Source organism: Typopeltis vanoorti, chromosome 18 (genome assembly GCF_054136105.1).
Source record: "Typopeltis vanoorti isolate ZY-2024b chromosome 18, IOZ_Tvanoo_1.0, whole genome shotgun sequence".
In the NCBI taxonomy this organism is placed as follows: domain Eukaryota; kingdom Metazoa; phylum Arthropoda; class Arachnida; order Uropygi; family Thelyphonidae; genus Typopeltis; species Typopeltis vanoorti.
In genome coordinates, this window is record NC_143566.1 from 76,660,249 (window position 1) to 76,687,401 (window position 27,153).

Genomic DNA, 27,153 nt, shown 5'->3' on the forward strand with positions numbered 1-27,153 from the left:
TGGGTTCCAGCTATCCATCCTTTCTGACATCTTGTATATGAATGAAGAAGGGTCCAAACTTTTAAATGAAGAGAAGTGTGTGTTAATACATGTAACTTACGGAAAAATATAATTAATTATAAATATGTCAAATTTATCCCGAACACCCTGTACATGAAAAAAATTACATCATTACTAACTTCCTATCTACAATTTTCCTCCAAATCAGTCTGTTACTTGTCAAGACTCCAACATTATCAGATCTTATATTTCTATCGTCTAAGGCACTTTGTACCATATCAATCCACCTATATCTTGGTCTTCCTCTGGGTCGTTTTGCTGATCTTTCCTTGCCCATTCTGTTTAAGTGACCATACCACCTGAGATTAGCTCTACAAATGCATTCCTGGATGAGGGTACATGGATATGATAGTACTACATGAAAAAAATTACATCATTACTAACTCCCTATCTACAATTTTCCTCCAAATCAGTCTGTTATTTGTCAAGACTCCAACATTATCAGATCTTATATTTCTATCGTCTAAGGCACTTTGTACCATATCAATCCACCTATATCTTGGTCTTCCTCTGGGTCGTTTTGCTGCCAACCTGGCAGAGAACACTTGTTTTGCTAATCTTTCCTCGCCCATTCTGTTTAAGTGACCATACCACCTGAGATTAGCTCTACAAACGCATTCCTGGATGCTGACAATGTCAAGGATGTTAGGTATGAAAATTATAAGCAGTAGGCAAGAATTCACAACTGTTGTATGGAAAGCTAAGTCTACGGATGTAAACTGGCTAACTGGTAAACTATAACTGGCTCTGCAAGCTAAAGACAATCCAAAAGAATTCTATCATTATGCTACAAGTAAAAGAAAGAATGAATATGAAAGAATCACTCTGCTGAATGTAGATAGTATGCAGGTGAACTGATGCAGAAGAGACTGTTCAACTAATCAGTAGCCATTTTGCTAAACGTTATCTACCTGGTGTATGCAACATTCGGTTCATAACACTGAGTCCCAGTGACGTCTTTATAAAGAGGCAAAAAAGACAAGGATAATGAAAAGGAGGTATTTTAAGTAACAAAATTAGAAGAGTACACAGCAGATGGTACACGCAAGGAGAGATTGTAATATTTAAAACAGGTGAAAAAGAAGTAACTAGCATCCAAATACTCGACCACAGACTAATGACAATTCACTTAGGAGCAATATACATGTAAGTACACTGGTGTCCAAAACCTAAGGATAAACACTTTCTGAAGATTACAACTGCAAACTCAGACAAATCAGATTGTGGTAATTTGTATAACTGACAATTCTGTATAGAAAGTGGGTACACATTCAAATTTTCAAATCATATGCAAAGGGGTTACGTAGTAGCACTCAACAGAATAAAAGGCAAAAGGCTGCAACTAAGCAAATTGTGTTTGAAGGAAATTATTTCTGTGAGGGAATAAAATTTCAAACTTGGATGTCTTGTAATGTCTCAAAGACATCATCCAGATGACTTCATGTAGGGAAGAATTATTGGAAAGCTTGAAGAAGGCTGCCTGATATTGCCAGACAGTTTGGAATCTCGCATGGTGTTGTATCCAGGCTCTAGGCAGCATTTCAAACCAATTGAATGTGTTCAAGATGTGTGCTAAGAAGTCATCCTTGCTCTATCATAAAGCACGAAGACAGATTTTTTGTAACAGCAAAATGTAATCAACGTACCATGGTAAGTCGGCTCCATTCAAGCACAGGTACGCAGATATCTTGATAAGCTGTGACAAGACATCTGCGAGTAGTAGGCATACTACAGCTTATCGTAGAGCACATTTTCAGAGGTGTTGTATTCAGAAAAACTGGACAAGACACCAGTGGGCTAATGTACTCTTTACAGATGAGTCATTTTAATCTTTCCTCTCATTCTAGAAGACACTCGATTGGTGTGAAAGTAGTATTGCTTACTATCGCAAGAATGTTCTTGAAAGGAATAGATGTGCTGGGGCCATGGTGTGGGGATGCATTATGCTTAATGAATGCACTAAGTTACAAGTGCTGGAAAAAAGGGACTATTGATTGATGAACAATTTCGCAATGAAGTTCTTCAATGTCATGTTTGATTGCTCTGTAGGCAAAGAATTCATTTTTATGGATGACAATTCCATATCACATTGTACGCGAGCAGTGGAGATACTTTTGGAGACCTGAGGATATTAATCAAATCAAATGGTCAGCATGCTCCCAAGATCTCAACCCCATAGAACATGTTTGGAATGCAACAGGGAGATGCACTGCTGTTCAAAATTTCCCCTCCAGAAAACAAACTTCCTCCTTCAGAGGGAGCCTTATCCTTCCTCTGAAGAAGGAGTGGGTTAGTTTGTCTCAAGATTCCCTGAATCACTGGTGTTAAGCATGATATGACGTTGTGAGAGCTGCATCGCAGTTCAGAGTGGACATATTCCATACTGAAATGCCTCTCTGTATAGTTTTCTTTAAGCACTGTAACATTAATTTCTTAACAACGTCCTTAGGAAATTCGTAACTTTTGCCAAAAATGTATTGCGATTTAATTTGTACAAAATTTATAACACATTTTTTTTTGTGTAATATAATTTATTAGTATGCTGGCAATAAATTTATGTCCACATTTGGCTGAGTCATGAACATTTTTTTCATATAAAGGTAAAAATGTAGTTTATCCTTAGTTTTTGGACACCGGTGTGTATACATCAATATTATTATTAAGAGAGACCTCCAGGGAGTCAGGGACTGATCAAGGAAGGCCACATACTTATTCTTGAATTCATTCACACTGCCTGCACACACGACATCAAATGGCAATCCATTCCAATCACACACCACCCTGTAAGAGAAAAATCTAGCCCTCAACCTCCTTCTTAGCAGCATTCATTCTCAGCTTCCAAGGATGCCCTCTTATCCTTTTCCCACCCTCCATAAAATGAAAAATTCCATTAACTGAAAATTCTGTATGACTCTTTCAGACATTTGTAAGTCTCAATCATATCATCATCTCTTTTTCCTGTTTGCTAGTATCTGCAGTATACAAATTCTCAAGCTGTCTTCATAATCAGTATTCTACAATCCTGATATCATTTTTAATGCACTCTTTTGCACTATCTTCACTTTATCAGAATCACAACGAAAACCAGAATACCAGACCTGAGTGTAATAGTTCAAGTGAGGTCTTATTAAGGCCTTCTAAAGAGGCAAAATGACATCCTTATCTTTACATGTGAAAGTTTGTTTCAGCATTGAAATAATCTTTTTAGATGTATTTGCAATCTTTGCTACATGGCTTCTGAACTTCAACTTGCTATCTACTAACACTTCAAGATCCCTAGCCTGATCAGTTTCTTCTTCTAGCATAATCCCACCAATATAATACGATATTGGATATCTAATCACATTGAAGTGACAGCCATTTTCATATGCCCACAATTCCAGCCTATCCAAATCATTCTGCAAGTATCCCATATCAGTAGCATTCCTGAATACCCTGGCTATCTATGCATCATCAGCAAATAGCTGTATGTCACCTGTCAAATCCTTCTCAATATCATTAATGTACAGATTGAATAACAGTGGACTAAAGACTGATCCTTGTGATACTCTACTAGTTACCTTAAATCTTGCACTCATATCCTCCAGTATACCACTTTTTGATATCTGTTGGTCAGCCATCCTCTTATCTATGCTAATATTTTATAATCCAAACCCATATTCTCCAATTTATGCAACATCCTTTCATGCTGTACTGTGTCAAAAGCCGTAGCAAAATCCAAAAGTATCATGGTGTATCCATTCCCCTTATCTAGTACAATGGTAACATTATTATAGAATGTGAGCAAGTTGCTAAAACATGACCTTCCCTTAGTAATTCCATGCTGTTCAATGCAAAGTAGAGATTTACTGTAAACCCATTTCTGAATGCAAGCCCTAACCAATTTTTCCAAAATCTTTGTCACCACTTCTGAGATACTGATTGGTCGTTAGTGTTGGATATATCAGTCTTTGCACCATCCTTGTACAATAGAATTATTGTTCTTTCCATTCCTGCAGAATCTTCTCTGTTCTGAGACTCCAATTATACAGCCTAGTGAAAGGAACAACCAGTTCAGCTGAACACTCTTTTAGAACCCATGCAGATTTCCCATCAGTCCCTATTGCTGAATTGTTATTTAGTTTGCGCAACAGCTCTAATACTTCCTCTTCATACACCACCTGAGTCTCTTCATTCAGTGAGAGGTAGCAGTGAACTCAATGTTGCATACACCAGGTTGATAGCTTTTAGCAAGATGGGCACTCATTAGTTGAATAACCTCTTCTGCATTTGTCACCCTCAACACCATATACACTTGCATAGACATGGCCCCAACAACCCATGGTGACCCTGAAATAGAAGGAACATATTAATTAGAACTTAATTGGAAACTAACTCATGTATGGTATGGAGAACATAATGGGAGGATAATGGCTATAGGTGTTTGCCTACAAGAAAAACTTATGATTATAAATATCGGGTTTAAAGTAAATTAAAAGATACAACAGGAGAAATTCTGGTGATAAAAAAGAATCAAACAGACTACATAATAGTACAAAATGATATATATATATATAAAACAGCCTATTTTGATGAAACTAGGTTGAAACGTAAGAGATTATGTTCAGCAAAATGAAGTGAGGGAAATGGAATTCTAAGACTAAGTGATATAAAAAGCATATTCCAATAGTAACTAAGAAAAACAGCTGTCAAGAGGGCAGATAACAGAAGACTGACAGAGATTCCTATAAGAAACAATTATAACTGCTAGAGATGCTACTAGAAAGTAAAGGAAGAAAGTGAACAATTTGGGATTTAAAAAAAAAAAAAAAAAAAAAAAAAAAAAAAAAAAACAGACGAGAACACTGGATATATAAAAACAGTGATACAGAAGAAGAAAGAAATAATAATAAAAGAAATGTAAAAACAAAGCTAAAATGGTAGATGATCTTTATGGGGGGGGGGAAGAGAAGAAACAACTCATTGCACAAAGAAGTCAAAAGGATGAAGAAAAAGAGAAAAGAAGGAAATACAAATGCAATCAAAGTTAAAGAGAGGCTTTTTTAAGACTTGCTGGATGCATCCTTTTTTTTTTTTTTTTATGGAGGCATCTACATTTTTAGTGGATGCCTCCATTTCAGGACTATCAACAATATCTCATATGCTTCAAAAATATTAAAATCAGAATGGATGCTACTGTTTACTTATCAACAGCAGCATCCATTCTGATTGTAGACAGATCAGTTGGGCATCTATATATTTATTCCACTGTCTTCATAAAAAAGAAATAACTGATGCAAAAGCATTACCGAGAATACCTACAGAATGACATAAATCAGGATTCAGTTGTTTTATATTGATAATAATCAAAGCAATTAAGGCTTTGAAGCCAACCTATTACGCCTGGTAATTATGTTTTGTTCTTCTGGTCAGTTTGCTTGTTTTGTGGAATATAAAATCTGAGTTTCCATGAAGAAAAAACCATGTCATACCTGTACATGATTGACAAGCTCACTTCCAGCTGAAATATAAAAGGAAGGAAGCTGTACATTTGTTTTGTAGACTTCAACGGTGCGAAGAAGGAGACTTTTCAATTCAACATAACAAGCAGTCCAGGAGATATTAACAGATCTCTAAAGTTTTTTCACTTGGTTATACTATAAATCAAAGATGCCAAGAAGTTATATTTTTGGTTTAATTCTTTATCTAAGTGTAAGCAAACAAAGTCTGTGTGTAAAAGTATCGTCACAGCTGAGCTACTTGTATACAGAGGCTAATGACCTCACATCATTTGCCTTGGTACTTTTGATTTTCTGATTTTAACTTACCTTGGTAAGTAAATCAGTCTGGGTAGTGGCACTTCCCATAATGCATAGCATTACACCCAAAAGGATGTGTGCTGTGTGTTATGGGATAATAAGGCAAATGATGTAAAGTCATTAGCCTCTAATGCTTAGATAAATGATTAAACCAGGAATATAATTTCTTGGAATCTTTAATTTATCAACAGATCTTATTATAAACATCTACTAAAAACAGAAAACAGATGTCTCATAATAAATATTTGGGAATTACAGAGGTTGCAAACAACAGAACTGTCACAATGTATGTCAAACATTAACGAGATTAAGATGAAGCTTATAAGATTTGCAAATAGCAAGGCCATCAACTCTTGAAGCAAAAAGAACTTGCATGTAATGATAATTTACATACAACAGCAAAAGAACATGGACTAATAAAAATACCATAGGACTTAGATTAATTATTAAAAACAATAAAATTGAACAGGTTTCTAAATTCAGGGAATTTAGAAACTTATTCAGACATGAAAAGCCACAGAAATTATCAAAGGCTCAGAAGAAATATAATCAAGGATAGTCACAAATAAAGTGATATTTCAGTTTGAGAACTTATCTCCTACAATGTGAAAAAAAATCCTTAAGGAAATGAATCTCATCTCCTATTATAGTACTGTATACTCATGGTTAGAGATAAAAGATGCCATTTTTAAAGTAGTGCTGGAGGAGATTCAGAAGGGGTGAACTGGACAGAGAAAAGAACATACGTTTTAGAAACAAAAGAGAAGAGAAAATTTTCGATAATGTTCAGATAATACTGAAATGGATAGGACATAACCTCAGCCATGATTGCTACTCCTAAAAATAATTGAGGGGAAACTAATGGGAAGCAAACTGTGAAGATGCCCAAAAAGAGTAATCTACTTAGAGATCAAACATTTAACAGATGATGGAACTTTTTTTAGGGAAAAGGGGTGGGTGGGTTAAAGATGTTGTCAACCGTTTGCATAATGATAGACTTAGAAAGAATGGGCTATGCATGCAGAAATTTAGATTTTGACTGCAAAAAATGGTAGCTTGCGATGATTTTGAATGCAACAAACCACAAAAGCATTCATTATAGTAAGAATGCTTTTTTGGTAACTCAAATGGAACAACTATTCAGATCAAGAAAAAATAACCTTGACAATGGAAGAGATGAGAAATTGAAGAAATCATTAAACTTGGTATTATTTTGGTGTCAAAAGTCATAGTGTTGGAAGTGGGAAAACTTGCACAAGTTATGGTCACAATTCCTTACAGGAGAGCTAAAAATATATTTAATATTATTATTATTTTATGTCATCTCCATGGAGTCTGGAGACGCATCGTGGTGAGACCCAAATTAATCATTCTCCACACAAATCCTATCATACCTCTCTTCAAATCCATTCACCATCAGTAAACTCACAACCAATTGTGGCAATCCATTCCACTCACTCACCATTCTCCACACAAAAAATCTGGTCTGCACACCCTTACTAACCACACTCTTACACAACTTCCACTGATGCTCTCCTAGTTCTCTGCCTATTTGTCATATATTGAAAAATTTCACTTGCATCAATTTTATATCATCAAATTCCTGACACATATTCTCAGGGGGTGTACAGGATATGATAGTACTACATGAAAAACTTACATCATTACTAATTTCCTATCTACAATTTTCTTCCAAATCAATCGGTTACCTGTGATCATTTTTTTAAATTATAAATTTTATAAAATCCCTTTAATATCTTAAAAGTTTCTATCATATCCCCTCTTTTCCACCTATCAACTAAACTTTGTAACCCACAAACTTCAACCTATCCTTGTTGGGAGAATTCCACAGACCTGTCACCATCATTTGCTGGCCTGGTTGGTCGAGTGGTTAGCATATCCTTTCCAGCCAAAAGGCTGTGGGTTCAAATCTTGCCATGGGCATGGCTGTTTGTGATTGTCAGTAAAACCCCAAGTCCCTAGCTTCATCAATATCTTGATGAGGCTAGGGACTTGGATACACCATATACAACCTTTTCAACTTGAAGTGCATAATCTTACATTTTGCAACATTAAATTGACAATCATTATCCTTTGCATACAATGTCAATTTATTTAAATCATACTGCAGATTATCAACATCACCTTTATCAACTATTGCTCTCCCCAGTTTTGTATCATCAGCAAACAACTGAATATTCCCTCTTAAATCTTTATCTATGTCACTGATATATAAACTAAAGAATAGTGGCCCTAGTACCAAACTCTGAGTACTCCACTAATCACCATCATTGTTCTAGATTCCACTCCACCATATACTACTCTCTGGTGTCTGTCTGTGAGCCATTCCCCTATCCATGCTACTAGCCTTATATCCATTCCCATCTGCTCCATTTGAAACAGATATTTTTTAAAAAAAAGAATTAATGTGTTACCAAATGGCAAAGAATATCTGAATTCTGGTAAGCAAATCAAAAATTAGTGGAAATTGTTGCTTATAACAAAACACATTTGCATCTCTTTGCTTTGTCTGGCGAAGACTATTTCAAATAGTGTTACTGCAGGAAATCAAGCCTACAGCAGAGACCACTGAAGACTTGGGAACAATTTGCAGTCTTGAAAGTATTAAAAGAAATTTTGGAACACAGAAAATTAAAACCACGGGAGGTTTCATTTTCTATGGGAGGTCTGAACACAAACTTTCATTTGCCACCTTTGTGGCAGAAGGAATTATAGCCAAATTTCTGATAAGAATAGAAATTAGACCTTCAAATAACTTAATGACTGTGCTTTTGATGTATTCTGACTTCACCAGAGGATACCTCAGATTTTCACCATAGTGAATACTGTTTCAATTTATAGAGGTCTCATTAGTCACAGACTAGATCTATGGAGATACTGATGGATCATCTTTTGTATACAACATGGTAAAGAAAGCTGACCACCACCTGGTGTCACTCTTTTCCTCCAATTCCTGCATAGATGACATAAGGCAAACTGCCTCCTGTCATACCAGAAACTGAGCATCTTATGCCTCTTTTTGTTGTTTAGCAAAATGACAAGAATACTAAACAACTTGAACATAAAAGTCTTCTAGCTTAACAGCATCTCTCCAACTGTACCCAAGAGCAGTGTGTGCTCCAGAGTTAATACATGTTCTATATTGTCTCTACAGTCTTCTATACTACTTATTTGGCATTTATCCAAATGGGTAAAAGCAAGTATATATAGCCTATTCAAAAAAAAAAAAAAAAAAAAAAAAAAAAAAAAAAAAAAAAAAAAAAAACACCAGGGTATTTTAATTAAGTCTTCTTCAAGTTAGTTTGCTTGTTTTGTGGAAAGAGAGATATTATATTATACTATGAAATTAAATAAATTTCATTAAATAAATGATACACTGGAAAGCAAGTTGTTAATAAAGAAGGGAGAATTTTTTTTAAGGAACTGAATAAATATATGAAGGACTGATACCTTCCACACAGAATTCTCTGTAAGTTTAATGACAGTATAGGAGGTTGATCTAATCATAACAATAAAGAGAAGATATGTGAAAATTACATTTTGAAAATAGAAATAAAGAACTATGAAATAACTCACAGAGTCCAAAAAAAAAAAAGGAAATTATTTATTTTATGTGTCTTTGTAAAATGCTGCCACAACTTGAACAATGTGTTCATTCTGGAAATGATAAACTATACCACTGATAGACTCCAATTTTAAAGAAATACATTATAATTTAATTTTATTCTCATCTACTATAAGATTTTTATAAACAATACAAAACTTTTTAGAACATGATTGTACACAAATACAATATTACTTTAATTTATATTATACAAAATCACTTATGTGCACACATTTTTTTTCCGTATTTATCTATAACTTTATATATATAAATGGTGCAAAAAGAATACACAAAACAATACCTGTTAGCGAAAACAGCTGTGCATGGAGTTTGTTCTTGGCTCATGTCATTATCTAGTGCAACATAATACAATATAGACAAACAATACTTACACATTATATATATATAAAAAAAAAATAGTCTGCAAAATATTTTGAATGAACAAACATGACTAACGAAGTTCAGGAAAAGCAACATGACATAAAAATAATTAAAAATATTTGAATATTAAACATAACTTTACATTAATGCACCTACATCCAATGTCAAAGCTTCCTTAATTCATTCGAGAATAAATTTTAAGATTAAGCATATAGCAGGCCAAACAAAATGAAAACAACAATCTTCCTATTTTCTAATAATAATAATAACAGCTCACAGAAACAAATTAATAGACTGCCTGTTTATATTGCTAGGGAATAAAATTTAAATGATGCTGCATAAAACAATATTCTAAATAAGTTTGTTCCTATCTTTAGCAGCCTGAAATAAACTGTTATCAAAATATGCTCAACAGATTTGCACATGCCATTTCCTTTCTTATCTACAAAGAATTCAGAAAATTTTATTAATTCATGAATTAAAAATGTGATTTACTTTAAAGCCTATACAAAGGGTTAGTGAGATGCTTTTTCATTTTATATGCCACTTTTATACAACTAAGCTTATTTATTTATGTATATGTATATATATATATATTTTTTTTTATCCTTTTTTCATAGCCATAAGCACAGCATGCAAATAAAAGCAAGAAAGCTTTTTCTGGCACATTAAAAATGCACCATTAAGAGAGAAATAATTTTAAGTCATTTCAGAAGGTAATTTACTTCATTCCAGCATTATGTACATCTATTATTATTAGCGTACAAACAAAGAGGAACACATGTGAAGCACCACCTGTGACTATTGTTAAGAAAGCAGGATACATGCCTGCTGAAGTCCTATAAGTTAAAATAACAAACAGTCAATGATGAAGGAAGATGGGACTAATGAGATGGTCATCTGATGAGGTAGCAAAGTTCTCTCAGAGCTACTTTATGTTAGATGTATATCAACCTCAGGCCACTTGAACAAAGCTTCAGTCTCCAGGCAGTCTAGTTATGCATGCCATCTAGAAGTTGGTAATTGGTTGGAAGACAGACTTGCTGCTGCTGAGAGTAACTAGCCACAAAATGCCATTAAATCATGCATGTGCTACATACATACATACATACAAATGTTAGAAGAGACCTTTCTTTTTTTCTTTTTTCTTTTCCTTTCCATCAAGTGGGCTGCAAATAAGAAAAATTTGATTACTTCTGTTTAAATAAATAACAAAAATTTAAGGAGAGCTCTGAAGCTAATACAGCAAAAGAAGATTAAAAAAAAATATTATTTGAATGTTTATGATACTGTAAGAATTATTCAGTCATTTAAAAACTATATAAAATAAAATAGGGCATGGAAATTATTCATACATGATTCCTTCAAAAATTTATGATAAAAATGCTCTATTAGAAGCTACGGAACAGCAAAACAAAAAGGAAAAGGAATTAACTCCAATGGCATTTCCACTGCAACATCATAGTGACGGGACTTGATGCATACAAGTTCCATCACCATGATACACGCTTACATGATCTAGCGAGATATCCTAATAGTAGCATAGCTTCTGACAAAGCTGTCTCTTGACAGCCAGATTGCTATTCAAAATACAGACATAGAGAAATACCTTGATCCTTCAGGATGGAAAATTAATAAAATTGCATTAATCTTCCAACAGTAAACTTACTAAAAGATCTAAAAATGAAGAAACTGATCATAATATTGGCAATGGACATAGATGCATTTTTTACTTGAAATTATTAAAAGAAATTTTGAACTGGAAGAATAAAAAGAGAGGAGCTTTTGCATTTTCTGACATGGGATATCTCAGCACTTAGATGTGTATGTGTCACCCTTTGTAGCAGAAGGAATTGCACAGAACAGTTGAGTAGTGGTGAATGGTAGCTAAATTAAAAAAAATGACATACAGGCAATTTTATTCATGAGGATAAAGAGGAAAGGCAGATGTCAATGTGTGAAATGTTCATTATAACAAAATCAACATCTGAAAGGGTAAAAATTTCCCAGAGTTAAACAGCAAATTAAGTTTATTTCATTTTGGTATTTATGGTTCCATGATTTTAATTAAAACAGTGTATTTGCTAAACAGTTTACAAAATCAATTCACAAAGATATTTACATGGAATAAACGACTATAAAAATAAATAAAAAATTTGCTAATGCCTCTTATTCTCTATAGGGAGTAAGCAAAGTCATTTTAAACCTATCTAACTTTTTTGAAGGGAAGTGACTAAATGTGTGGAATTTTCAGTTAAGACAGGGTATATGTGGAATTACTGGGCTGGTAAGTATGACAAAGCTTAGGAGATTGCTTGGATCAGTGCCATGGCATATAAAAACTGCAAGAGATGGATGTTGATAGTGCATGGGAAGTGGTAAAGGAGTGTTTGAAGGAGGTAATGGTAGACTGCATACCTAGAGTCAAGAAACTAATTCAAGTGGGAGTTAAATGGATGAATATCATCATTAAGTTGGAGCTGCAAAAAGAGAAACAATTGTGAAGGGAATTCAAGCAGAAAGGTGGCCTGCAGGCACACAAACAGTACAAGGCACAGGCCAGAAGAGTAACTGGTGTGGTAAGAAAAGCAAAAGCAGTTAGCAATGCAGGCTAAAGAGAATCCCAAACAGTTCTTTCGATATGATGCAAGTAAAAGAAAAAATGTATATGGCAGAATAATTTTAAGGAATGCCAATGGTAGGAAGGTAACTGAATCAGCCAAAATGGTAGAATTACTAAGTGAACACTTTGCAAGAGTATATCATCCAGGCGGTGATATTGCAGAAATGAGGGAACCGATGGCTTATACGGGAACTGAGGTGAATGAAATGGAGGCGAAAAGCATATTATAAAACCTTAATGTGAATACATCTGTGAGATTGGATGGTATACCAGCTCGAGTCTTACGTGAAGCAGCAAAGGAATTGTCAGTGCCTTTGAACATATTATTTAATCTAAGTCTCAACTCAGGGTTAGTCCCAAGGAAAGAGGGGAAAATAGTTCCACTGCATAAAGGGAGGCTCCAAGACTACTGTTGCAAATTACTGACCAATCAGCATATTAGGAGTTGTCGTCAAAGTATTGGAGAAGTTGGTCAAAAGCAAAATACAGGAATGGATAGATCATGCCTCAGTAACTTGCTCACGTTTTATTATACAGTGATAGCTGAATGGGATAAGGGTAATAGGTTTACAGTGATACTGCTGGACTTTGCAAAGGCCTTTGACAGGATACCACATGGAATTCTAATCAGTAAACTGCAGCACATGGAGATGGATAGGAGGATGGTTGGTGAAGAGATATCAGAGAGTAGTTTATTCAGGAGTAGAGTCCAAAAGAAGGCCTGTGACTAGTGGTGTGCCGCAGGGTCTGTTCTTGGACCACTGCTATTTAATTTGTTCATTAACGATATAGGGAAGGATCTGAGAAGAACTGTTCAGTTATTTGCCGATGATGCAAAGTTGAGTAGAGCAATAGTGAATACACATGATATCAAAATTTTGCAGGATGATTTGGATAGATTGGCAGACTGGGATAAGGAGAATGGACATCAGTGCAAAGTGTAAGGTTATGCATTTTGAGTGAAAAGATTATCAGCAGTATACCACATTGGTGGAACCATACTCTGGGAAATTGATGAAGCCAGAGACTTAGGAGTGTTAGTGGATAGGGAGTTAAAGTTTAGCAAAAGTAGCTAAAGCAGCTCATCAGATCACTTGATTACTGAAGAATACTTTGATGAGCAGAAACAAGCAGGTTCTTATTTTGTTCCTCTTTATCGAGCCTTGATAAGACTCCATCTTGACTACTGTGCTAGATCTGGGTGCCAGGGTTTCTTGGTGATGGGAAGATAGAGAGGATCCAGAGGCGATTGACCAAGATAGTAGCTGGTCTATGGAATGAACCTTATAAGAACAGGTTGAAAATTTGTGGGTTACAGAAACTGGTTGATAGGCAGAAAAGGGATGATATGATTGAGACATTCAAATTACTTAGGGTTTTTCACAAGATTAATTCAGAGGAAATTTTTCAGAACAGGTGTGGTGGTGAGAGAACTAGGGGCCATCAATGAAAACTGAGCAAGAGTGTAGTTAACTGAATTCCAAATAGTTCTTGACATGATATTAAGGGCCTCTCGATGAGTCTAAGGACTTTTTGGAGTTGCCCGTAATAATAATATGCTTTTCTAGAGTCTGCAAATAAAATATGGACATGCAGACTGCATTCCCATTTTTTTTCTAATATCTGTCTAAGCGTAAATATTTGGTCAACTGTTGATTTCTTTCTTTGGAATCCTGCTTGATATTCACCAATATTTTCTTCAGCATAAGGTAAGATTCTTTTTAGTATAATATTACATAAAATTTTGTAGCCTACTGATAGCAGCAATATTCCCTTGTAATTTTTACATTTATATTTGTTTCCCTTTTTTTTGTAAACTGGAATAACGATTCTTTCCATTCTGCAGGTATTTCTTCTTTTTCCCATATTAAATTTACCAGCTTATGTATATATGTGGTTTAATTCACTATCCCGATATTTAATGAGTTCAGCTACTATTCCATCATTACTTGGTGCCTTGTTGTTTTTTGAGCAGCTTTATACATTCTTCTACGCCAGCTAAGGAATGTTTAATTATTTCTGGATGACAAGTATGATAAGTGTTCTGTTTTAAAGATACAGTAGGTTTATCACAATTTAGGAGTTTGTTCTAGTACTCTTTCCACCTGTTTGCTATTTCATCTCTAGTGGCTAGTATTTGTCCATTGCTATTGTTGATTACTGTTGTTTTCTTATGTGGGCCTGTTTTTTTTGTTTTTTAGTTTCATGGAAAAATTTTCTGGGATTATTTACTGCAAAGTATTTCTGGATTTCTTTAATCTGTTCATGAAAAAAATTTTTCTTTCTGTTGTCTTATTATTTTATTGGTTTCCTTGCTGCTTTCTTTATATCTCAGAGTAGCATGAATATCAGCTGGGTAATTAAGCCAAGTGCTTCTATCTTTTTTTTACTGCCTATTCACATTCTTCATTGAAATATTTTTTATGCTGTATTTTACTTTGAATTCCAAATGAGTTTTTTTGCTGCTACTTTTATGCTATCCTTGATATGATTCCAGATGTTTTCAATATTTTCATTCTACTCTGGTTGTATATTTTTCAATTTCTATAATTCACACTCATATTTTCTTCTCTCTTCTGTTATATTTAGTTTGTTTAATATTATATCTCAGTAGCATAATTAGCACATATAATTATAAATGAGCATATATAACTATAATTAGCAACACCTGAGTAAAAATAGTTGTTGCTAAATGGCACCCACAATATAAACACAACATCCAACATTATCACAGAGAAAAGGAAAAGTACCTAGTGATATAATATTCTGAAATGTTAATGCCAAATGTGTACTGTGTGTGTTTGTGGATGGATGGATAACAGGAGAGTTTTGATGTTGTTTACCAGTTAAGAAGAAAAAGGAAAACTGGAAGACCTAAACTGAGATGGAAAGATAGAAATATCCAAGGTTATGCGGAGTTAAAAAGAAGAATTTAAATTAAACTTGACAAGAAACAAGTTTGTGAATGAAATAACAATGCTAAACATGCAAACTTTGTTTGATTACACTTGAATAAAAGATTAAACAATATAATTTCTTGGCAATTTTAATTCAATTTGTAACCAAAGAGGAAAAAGTTTCTACAACTAAAAGAATTTTGCACTGAGCAAGTTAGAAGTTACTGAAGAAGGTCAGGGACTGGACTGCTTTGGTACACAAAGCTGTTGAACAATTATGATGTGTAAGCTACTTCAAAAAAAGTAATGAATTTCCTTATTACTAAACATTTGCCATAAGCTATAAACTGCATTCTTGAAGAAGAGTGCAGCTTTCCAATAAACAAGACTGAGTATGCATGCATGTGCATGAGCACAAATGTGTGTTTGTGTATGTGCATGTATATATATTTACATTAATAAAGATTAATATTTTAATTAATTAAAAACATACAGAATCAGTAATCACGATATTCCTAAATAAAATATAAATTTCATAAAAATAGTTTAAAATTTTTCAAAATTCATCAAAAACAATACATAAAAGATTCTGACAACCATTCTTATCAACAATGTTAAAAATCAGAAATATTACTAAATTTCAGTGAGACAAATGGCCATTCAAGAAGCATTAAAACAAGAACATGATGCAATATCTCAACATTTTAGCATAATCATGCAACTTTTTAACATGCTACGAATAACGAGCAACATTCTGGCACTTCATATAATACACACAAAACTGATCCACTTATCAAGATTAAAGTGCAATTTAATAATGGTAAATGGGAATAAAGTTTTTAGTGGTTGATAAAAAAAAATGCTGTTCCACATAAGAGACCTTTAAAGGTTTGTAGTTAATTTTTCAACCACACATTAAGTCTATGCATAATTCATTTATTGTCTTCCAACAGGTCAAACACATTATTGGCTGATAACTTTCAGATTTTAGATACATTTTGCAACAACACTTAAGCACCTATTGCTGCTGTGACGTGGTATATAACGGAGAGATACTTCTTTGGATGAACATATTTAATGAAATTTGGCATAATAATTTACTTATCTGATCTCATATAATTAGGATATGATAAATTAAGATTCAGATGATAAGCACTAATGATAAAAAAAAATGGTAGTTTGCACTTGCTTATATCTTTAGCATAAACTGATGAATGTTTCATCAGTTAATATTCATTCACTAATTGTATATTATTACTGATTAAAATATCATTACTGAAACTGTATGGTTAAAGTTCCTTATTTATATTTTAAACATGTGGATATATATTTTTTTTGTTTATTTTTGAGCATGTAGTAACATGAGCATTAATCAAGTGAGAATACGTGCTATTTCAGTTTGTTACTGTGAACTATTTCTGAAATTTACAGGCTTGTTACTAAACATTCTCCTCATTCTTATTTAAGGTATGCTATTAATTTTATTAATGCTTCCAGTCATGACTAAGCACATTTCAGTAAAGGTTCATTGTTTATCATATTCAATGGTTGGTCTGAAAGAAGATGCACCTATTGTCAAAGCTGTAATAATTTACAATACAGTGCAGTGATAGTTTTTTTTTTTCTTGTTTTGTTTTTGTAATGATTATCAGTTTGCCCATTTATATTCATACTACTTAAGTTTTCACATTTATTGGGAAATTTTTCTTTCCAATAAATGGGAAAACATAAATTAGAGTCAGTAAATCTTACTCTCATTTCAGAACCTCAAGGTCAAACTAAATGAGGAATGTTTATACCATGACACACAATCATGAATAATCAACAAAACCTAAGTCTATCTCTATGTACACACCCAATTAATCATGGTATGAAAAAAAGACATAACTAACAAATGACAGACTCACCCTTATTGCCAAGCCCTCAACAGGGAAACCTTGGCCATATTCATGTTTGAAAAGCTTGGGTCATACTTCTCTGATAAACTTCACATAATTCTTTCAAACACTGCATGAGTGGAAGGTCGAGAATTATTGTAGTGTATCTTACATATACATAGGTAGAGATAAAAGGTGTAACTCATACTAATAATAATAAAAAAAAGTGTGCATATTTACAGATAAAAAACAAATATAAAAGATAAACGTTATATCAAATGCTAAATATACTTGTGCAACCCGCTGCTAGTCCTGGTTGGCTGAGTTTAGCATATTGCTCGCCAATCAACAGGTTATGGGTTCCAGAAACATCCTGCATGGATGTTTCTGAGTGCTGTTTTAGGCAACAGAAATGGGTTGATACAAAATCTATATTTTGGAAAGAATAGCAAGGTTTATGGAGATGAAATTCATTACCCATTGTGAGACCACCGACTTCATTTAGTAGAGGCCTGAAGTGGCTTGAAAAAGTTCCATGTTTGGTCTCTAGAGCAGGGTTTCTGAACTAGATAAAAAAAATGATAAAAATTAATAAAAAAATAGAACAAATCATCAGCCCACCCAAGGTTTATGACTTTCATTCATGAAAGTCGCAAAAAGACCAAACTCGTCACTAGGTGATATATGAGTTCCAGTACTTGGTGTAATACCATATCTTTCGAAGCTAGAACTGGCCATAAACCATGTTAAATTAGGGTCAAGACAAGGCTTACTTTTTTTTCTCCCAATTTCTTCCAGCATGCAATATGAATGATGTTTTTTGAAATACATTAGACATCACTGAGAGATCTAACACATCTTATAACTTTAAAACATTTATTCTGTGGATCAGTTGTTAGATAGTATATGAACCAAATTAATGGTAATGCTTTAGGTGTGGTCAGCTAGGTGAACAATCTTGCTGTCAGTATTCTGGTAGGTGTGTGTGTGGGGGGGGGAGTAGGAATAATGAAGAATTCATTACTGTATAATTCCATGTCCCTTTCAATTTCAACTCAAACAGCCAAAGCTTTCCAGATTCACTACACAAATATTTATATATATATATGGTCCACACACACAAAAGGCCACAAGACCTATAGCACATTAGTGCAGTGGGCAAGAGGAACAGAAGCAAGGAGTCTGTTCGCATTTTGCTCGAGGGTTATAGTCTTTGGGGAAGGCAGAGTGGGAGAGACTGTTCTAAAGGACAGAAAGTAAATGGAATTAAAAGAGGAGGCAGTGAAGTTGTTTCAGCAAGTTTCAAGATGGACTGTAAAAGGGTGTTGGTTGGCAGTGGCTCTTGTTTTAATGATTTTGGAGGAGAGTGGAGGAATAATAGTGGCCAATTCAGCAGAGCACTGACTATGAAAGTATCTGTAGAAGAGGCACCAGGCAGAAACTGAACATCTATGAGAGAGGGATTGAAGTGTGTATATGTGTGTGTGAGAGGATCATTAATAAGCCAGATTGCTCTCTTCTTGATAGAATCAAGCAATCTTTGAGAGGATTTTGGTGCTCCACCCCAAATATTATTATTACGGGCGACTCCAGGGAGTCCTTAGACTCATCGAGGGAGGCCCAAAACATCATGTCCACACAACTATTCGACATTCTCACAGTATCTATCATACCTTGCCTTGAACTCATTCACTGTCATAGCACCCACAACAGACTCTGGCAGCTTATTCCACTCATTTACCACTCTAAAAGTAAAGAACCCAGCTCTAACACCCTTGCTAACCACACTCTTGCCCAGCTTCCACAGATGTTCTCGAGTTCTCCCACCACCAGTCCTGATCTCAATCATATCTCCCCTTTTCCACCTATCAACCAATTTCTGCAACCCACAAATCTTCAACCTGTTCTCATGAGGTTCTTCATTCCATAGACCTGCTATCATCTTGGTCACTCGCCTCTGGATCCTCTCCACCTCTTCCCCATCAAGAAGAAACTTAGGTGACCAAATCTGGGCACAGTAGTCGAGATGAGGTCTTATCAGGCTCGGTACACAGGAACAATAACTTGCTTGTCTCTCCTCGTCAAAGTATTTTTCAGCAACCAAGTGATTTGATGAGCTGATTTAGCCACTTTTGCAATGTGTCCCCTAAACTTCATCTTCCTAACCACCAACACTCCCAAGTCCCTGGGAGTGTTGGTGGTTAGAAAGATGATGGTGGAACTGTACATCTCCTGATGTACAGTTCCACCAATGTGGTATACTGCTGCAAATCTTTTCACCCCAAAATGCATAACCTTACATTTTGTCACATTAAATTGACATCCATTCTCCTTAGCCCAGAACTCCAATCTATCCAAATCATCCTGCAAAACTTTGATATCTTCTGCATTCACTATTGCCGTACCCAACTTTGCATCATCAGCGAACAAATGAACTGTTCGCTGATGATGCAAAGTGTCTTAGAAAATGTCTTAGATCCTTCCCTATATCGTTATTGAACAAATTAAACAGCAGTGGTCCAAGAACAGAACCCTGCGGCACACCACTAGTCACAAGCCGTCTTTTGGATTCTATTCCTGAATAAACTACTCTCTGATATCTCTCTCCATCAACCACCCACCTATCCATCTCACCAACCCTATATCCATTCGCACATGTTGCAGTTTACGGATTAGAATTCCATGTGGTATCCTGTCAAAAGCCTTAGCCAGGTCCAGCAGTATCACTGTAAACCAATTACCCTTATCCAGTTCAGCCGTCACTGTATTATAAAACTTCAGCAAGTTACTAAGGCATGATCTACCCTTCACAAAGCCATACTGTCCCCCGTACAGTATCTCATTTTCATCAATCCATTCCTGTATTTTTCCCTTGACTACTTTCTCCAAGACCTTGACAACGACTCCTGATACTGATATGCTGATTGGTCGGTAATTTGCAACCGTAGTTTTGGATCCTCCTTTATGCAGTGAAACTATTTTCCCCTCTTTCCACACCTTCGGGACTAAACCAGACCTGAGACTCAGATTAAACAACATGGTCAAGGGCACTGATAATTCCTTAGCCGTTTCAAGTAAGACCTGTGCCGGTATACCATTCAATCCCACAGATGTATTCACATTAAGGTTCTGTAATAGACTATTCACTTCCAATTTATTCATCACGATTCCCATATAAACTAATGGTTCCTTCATTCTTTCACCACCTGGATGATATACTCTTGCAAAGTGCTCACTCAGCAATTCCACTATATCAACTGATTCAGTGACCTCCTTACCATCGGCATTCTTTAAAATCATTCTGCCGTGTAGTTTTTTTTTTTTTTTTTTTTGTTTGCAGCATATTTAAAGAATTGTTTGGGATTCTCTTTAGCTTCCATAGCTAGTTTCCTTTCATAATCCGCTTTTGCTTTTCTTACCACACTCATTACCCTTCTGGCCGGCACTTTATATCGTTTGTGTGCCTGCAGGTCACCTTTCTCTTTAAATTCCCTCTACAATTGTTTCTTATTTTTTTGCAGCTCAAGCTTAATGGTGTTATTCATCCATTTAACCCCTATTTGTTTTACTATTCGGACCCTAGGTATACAATCAGCCATAACCTCTCCTGTAAATGCTACTTGACCACTTCCCATACTCTATCGATATCCAGCCCTTGCAGTTTTACATGCCATGGCACTGAACCAAGCAATCTCCTAAGCTTGTCATACTTGCCAGCACGGTAATTCCACATATACCCTGTCTTAATCGAAAATTCCACACCTTTAGCCACCTCCCAGGTCACTTTATGATCCTTATGATCACTCTCACCAACAGGTGGCAACATGGTCATATTCATTACAGTCAAATTCTCAGATGCTATTACCAGGTCAAGCACTCTCAAACCCCTACTATTTTCTATTACATGCTGTCTCAGATAGTTATCTCTTAATAATTGAATAAAATCCAGTTCCTTCCTCACATGTGTCCTCTCCTCCTTCCAATCAATGTTACCATAGTTGAAAACCACCATAATAATTAACGTCCTTCCACTCATTTCATCAATTTGTTTATGCATACTATCTCCACCATCTATTCCATCACCTGGTCTATAGCGGCACCCAACTGTATATTTTGTTCTGCTAGTCACAATCTCACACCAAATAGCCTCAAATGAGCTCTTTTCACTATCCTGCAATACAACTTCAATTCTCCTTGGCTACAGTTCCCTCCTAAACACCTACACATTCTATCCCACTAACTATATCCTCTTCCATCAGCCATGTTTCACTAATGCCAATAACCTGTGGCCAGGAAGAGCCAATCAAGGCCAAAAATTCTTCCTTCTTGTTCCTAATACTCCTGGCATTAGTATACATGAAATGCAGAGGTCCCTTTATCCCACCCCTATCTTGATGCGTTATTCTAACTATCCCATTCCGATTACTTGTCTTTAGTACTGGCTCGTGTACATTATATACATTCTTACACTCAACTGTCTCACTGATGTCCGTATATCCACCCCCCCCCTCATTGGTAGTTCTAGTTTCCCTGGTTCTGCACATCCATTTTCACTTCATTCATGGGAGCAATATTCCATGATTAAGCAATGGGCTTTGTATAGAATTAGCAGCTGTGAATGTGTGTAGTAGTCTTGTGCAAAAAATACACCAAGTTTTTTGGCAGCTGCAGAAGCTATAGTTGAAATGTGGTTGTGCCAGGAAAGATTGGAGGTGCAGGTCAGTCCGAGACCTGCACTGAAGATAAGGGAGAGTGATGTCAGCTCTGCAAGAGATCAGACAGGACCGAGTTTTGGTGGCATTGAAATTTACAAGGTGTCCTTGCTCAACTGGGATATAGCTAGGAGATCCGAGTTCAGGTTACTGGTCATGGTAGATCTTGAGGATTCTAATACTCGAGCACTACAAGATCTGTTGAATGAAAAGGAGGGATGGAGTGTACCATCATCAGCAAAGTTATGGATAGGATTGGAAATCTGAGAGAGCAGGTCGTTTATATACAAGAGGAAGAAAGTGGGTGAAAGAACAAAATCCTGGGGTACTCCTGAATTGGTGGGAAAATCTGAGGAGAGTAAGCTGTACACCATAACATGTAGTGAGTGACCAGTGAGAAAATTGGCGATCCAGTTGAAGAGTGGGGAAGGCATACCATAGGATAGCAGTTTGGTGAGTATGCCCCGTGCCAAACCTAATCAAATGAAATATTGAGGGCAACCATGTGAGTCTCTCCAAATTTCTCCATGGCTTGAATCCATAGGTGGATAGTGAAAGCAAGATCAGATGTAGATTGCAAGTGGTGGAACCCATACTGCTAGTCACTGATTAGTTGGTATGTCTCTAGATGGTTCAAAAGTTGGCTGTTGATGATCTTCTCCATAATTATTGAGTGAACAGAAGTGAGAGAGCAATTGGATGGAAGTTTGTTGGTAGATTTTTATCACATTTTTTTTTTTTTTTTTTTTTTTTTTTGGGATGGGCTGGATGTGAACCTGTTTCCATGTTGTTGAGTAGATGCCAGTTGAATAGGATAGATTGAAGAGGCAATACAGGATAGGTGTTAGTTCTGGGGCACAATTTTTAAACACCATCAGGAACAGATGTCTTGTGTGTGTTCGAGTTGTTAAGGATTCTTTGGATTTCTTTTTGTCGGAAGACTATGGGAGACATTCTTTGTGGAGTGGAAGGAACTTTTCCCAGATCATCAATGTAGAAGTTGTACCCCAAATGGCCTTGGCAAGGGACCAGAAGGAGCAACTGTCATTTGAGCAGGAGACAAGTTTGCAGCATTTGGCCCTTTCAAAGTCTGACTTGGACTCCATTCCTCCTTTTCATTGATGATTCTTTTACAACTGTTGCAGGCTGCAGTATAGGCAGAGAGGGCAGCTGGAGATTTGGTCTTGAGGCAGTTGTGATAAGCAGAGGTTTTTTCTTTTAGAGCATGGGCACACTTTTTTGAGAATCAAGGCTTGGATGGTGGTTAGAACTAAGACAAATGGTGAACATTAGTCTTAGTTCTAACCTTAATGATATTTCATCAGGACCATTAATCATGCACAAAATATAGAATCTCATGGTTAAGTCAACTATGCCTCGACCTGTTTCCATAAACAGGCTTCATGACTATTAACAAGCAATTCTTCTATCAAAGAATACATTCCAATTGGAGGAAATGCCAACTAGACCTACTAGGTGGTAGGTGATGAACACCGCTTTGCTTATTAGTGACCTGAAGTAGCTGATGCTATATTTGGCCCTCAGGTCTGCCTTCTCTCAGCCCAGCCTTCTAACATGCAGTGTGAGTGATACCCTTCAAAGGCATGTCAAACATACCATGGAGATCCAGAGCTCTCCCATCTTCAAGGGTACAGCAGTAAAGCATATCTGGTAGCCAGCCTACAGAACTGCTGTCCCATACCCTGTAAGGGACTAAATCTGGACATGTTTAGGTGGCTTTCTGATCAACTGGCTGCAAGTAAAAGAAAGAATGAATATGAAAGAATAACTTTCCTGAATATGGATGATATGCAGGCGGAACATGCAGAAGAGACTGTTCAACTAATAAGTAACCACTTTGCTAAGAGCTATCAACCTGGTGTATGCAACACAGAGCTCAATACTATTGTATTAAACTTTATGTTGCATAGTAGTGATAACTATAGTGGAAGGGCTATCAGGAGGTATGAAGAGGAGGAGACTACTCACAGGTACTAGAACTGTTGCATAAACTGAATAAGAATTCTGCAATAGGGCTGATAGGATATCAGCATGGATGCTAAAAGACTGTACAGTTGAATAGGCATGAGCCTTTGACTTGGTTGTATAACTAAGTCTCAGCATAGGTAAGATTCCATCCCACTGCACAAGGATGGTGCAAAGACTGATATCAGTGTCTGACTAGCTATCAGCTGATAAATATCTCAGGAGTGGTGGTGAAAATTTTAGAAAAGTTGGTGAGAGCTCACATACAGAAATGGGTTGATACAAAATCTATATTTTGGAAAGAACAGCAGGGGGTTTATGGAAAGGCCATATTTATTAAGTAACTTGCTTACATTTTATAATACTGCTGTATGTGAATTACAAGAGGGAATGGATACACTATGATAATTTTGGATTTTGCTAAAACTTCTGAAACAGTATTGTTTCAGGATACAGCATGGAAGGTTGTTGGACGATATGGGATTGGATTATAAACTATTAGTGTGGAAGAATGGTTGACTGACAGATATCAGAAAGTGAAGTATGGGTGGGAGGGGGTGAATCTGAAAGATTTAAGGTGTATCACAGGGATTGGTCCTTTGTTATTCTTTACATGAATGACATTGCAAAGGAAAAGATTGGTAAAGATTTGGCTGGTGATATACAGCTGTTTGTTGATGATGCAAAGATAGGCAGAGTCAGGGTAATCAGGAAAGTAACTGACACACACAGCACTTGCAAAATGATTTGAATAGGTTGGAATTGTAAGCATGTAAGGTAGGTAATTTAGATCATAATCTCATATAAGTTTCATCTCTAGTGGAATGTCCTCCCCTAAACCATTCACAGCCTTCTATCTTTGGCATTACAACAAAAGTGGGAAGATTTTCAAGACACTCCTCTTTTCCATGGTCAGACCTCCTGTTTCCATTCTCCAGATTTTGATACTTGTTAAGACCATGTGAAACAGAAATTATCTATGTTAAAATGAAGGTCTTCATTCCCACTCTGTTCAAAATTCATGTTCAGTATCCAAGTCATGTTTTCTAAGATGTGTGCGGTAGAGTGGTCCAAGAAAAAGAAAAGCACATTATAAGAAAAGTTTTACACACAACTTATAATGAAACCTGCAATACTTGTAACACAATTATTAACAGTTACATGGCTAAATGTAAAAAACCTTTCTGCCTCTGCAGTTCTGCCTTGTGGTCACTTGCAATTTGTTGGGTGCAATTTCTGCCCATCTGTGCTCTCTCTCTCTCTCACCCAGATGGAAGTATTGCAACATCACATAAAGCTAACCTCTTGGCATCATTCCTCTCAGTCAGCTAAAGCAGTGAGGTTGGTCAAGTGGTTAGCATACCCACTCTCCAACCAACAGGTCGCAAGTTTGCATCCCACCATGGAAATGGATGTTTGTAATTGTCTTTGGGTGGAAGATGAATTTCATTGTCCTGTGTTACACCACCACTCTCTGCCTGCCTATTGGAGACCTGAAGTGGCCTGAAAAAGTTCCGTGTTTGGTCTCTCAAGCAGAGTTTCTGGATTATGTATTACAAAAAAATATATAAAAATTGATAAAAGTGAAAAAAAAAAAAAAAAAAATCCTTAGCCCACCATGGCACAAATGTACTATAGGTTTACTAATAACTTTTCATTGGTGGTAACTACATTTAAAAAAAAAAAAAATGATCAAGGTAAATCACCTTCAACTTTACTTGGAGCAATGCATCAGCTCCATGTATAACTTGGCAGATGGAAAAGATTCTTTTCAGAGGCAGGGCTTGTACAAGGATCTTGGATATGTGATAATTCTCAAAGATATGGAAGCTAATTTTTAGCTCCACCCAATAACAATTAAGACTATCCCATGAACAAGCAACCACAGAGAGCACTCTTCACTAAACATTTCACTTCCTTGGTTGCATGCATGCTGCAGTACTTTATAATCCTCTCACTCAGTGATAATGACTATGAAACACAGAACACTGACAGATGAAATTAAACTAAAGTTTACATTTATTCCTTAGTGCTGTATATCATCGTGATCAAATTCCTGATATATACCCTCAAGGGATGTACATTTCTACTAAATCTCCATCAGCATTAAAGCATACATGCTGGAGTCCTGCTTTATCTTTCTTTTTATGTGCAATATCCACTAATATCTTTTTTTTTCTCTTAAACTCAAACACCAGTTTCATATTGTCAAAATGAAACTGCTGTTTGAGTAATAAACAGATGGCTATTAAAGCAAAAATCCTCCATCTAGTTCTCTAATCATCCTTGAATCAATGTGTAAGAAGGTAGTTTAAGGATCCATCTCTCACCAGTCACTCCACTCTCTTTCACAAACATATTATTCAGCTGTGTGTCAGTGTGTATATTTCAAAACTGGTATTAGCAATTCTCATATTCTCCTCTGAATATGTTTGTGCAAACATATTCAGAGAAGAATATGTAAAAACAGTACGTAGTCACTGAACCTTTCAATTCAAATCAAAGTTATTAATGCATTTATAAAGTGATGTTTTTTTTTTGTGTACTTTAGATGTATAGTTTTTATTGCTTAATTCTGCTATTATAAATGGATGGTTAGACAGAAACCAAAATTAAAACAACTGACAAATTTCAATAAAGATTGTATATACAAAATTTCATTGATTTCTATCCAGTGTTGATGCACAACAATATCAATTATCAACATTCATATCAAATCATTTTGCTGATAAAATGACCTGCATGAAACCAAAATGATGCCTGCATATATACTAAATTCCAAATTTTGTTAATTTGAGGAGAATCTGCTTAACGGAGAATTACTGCAATATCTAATTCTGACATGTTTTTTTTTGTTATGCCCCTGTGAATGGTTTAACTGAAACATTGGAATGAGTAGAAAAATTTTTGTTATGATTCCAAATACCAAATTTTGATAATAACCATCCAGAATATCAGAATAATTTACATATGGAGAGGCAAAAAATTAATAGGTGTTTATGCGTTTTGGAAAATGTCCCGGACACTTTATACACAACATGATGTTCTTTTATTTTGAGCAGCCATCTCAAACCAGCAGTTATTTTGTTACATTTATGCTTCTATTACCATGTTACTTTTTCTTTTATTTATTATGCTAAATTAAAGTAGAAAGTGTAAATTTCCTAATAAATATATGCCAAATTATTTATTTT

At 35.6% G+C, this 27,153-nt stretch overlaps 1 protein-coding gene across 3 annotated transcripts in view; it reads right to left on the reverse strand.

Moving 5' to 3' along the window:
* Nucleotides 1-9,559: 9,559 nt before the first annotated feature.
* Nucleotides 9,560-27,153, reverse strand: part of LOC150096825 (septin-7-like) — a 394,847-nt gene continuing 377,253 nt past the window's right edge. For all 3 annotated transcript variants that reach the window (XM_090407845.1, XM_090407844.1, XM_090407843.1), the window contains one exon: nt 9,560-11,033. In XM_090407845.1, coding sequence (XP_090263971.1) covers nt 10,982-11,033 — 52 coding nt within the window. In that variant the 3' untranslated portion in view covers nt 9,560-10,981. The remainder of the gene's footprint in view (nt 11,034-27,153) is intronic.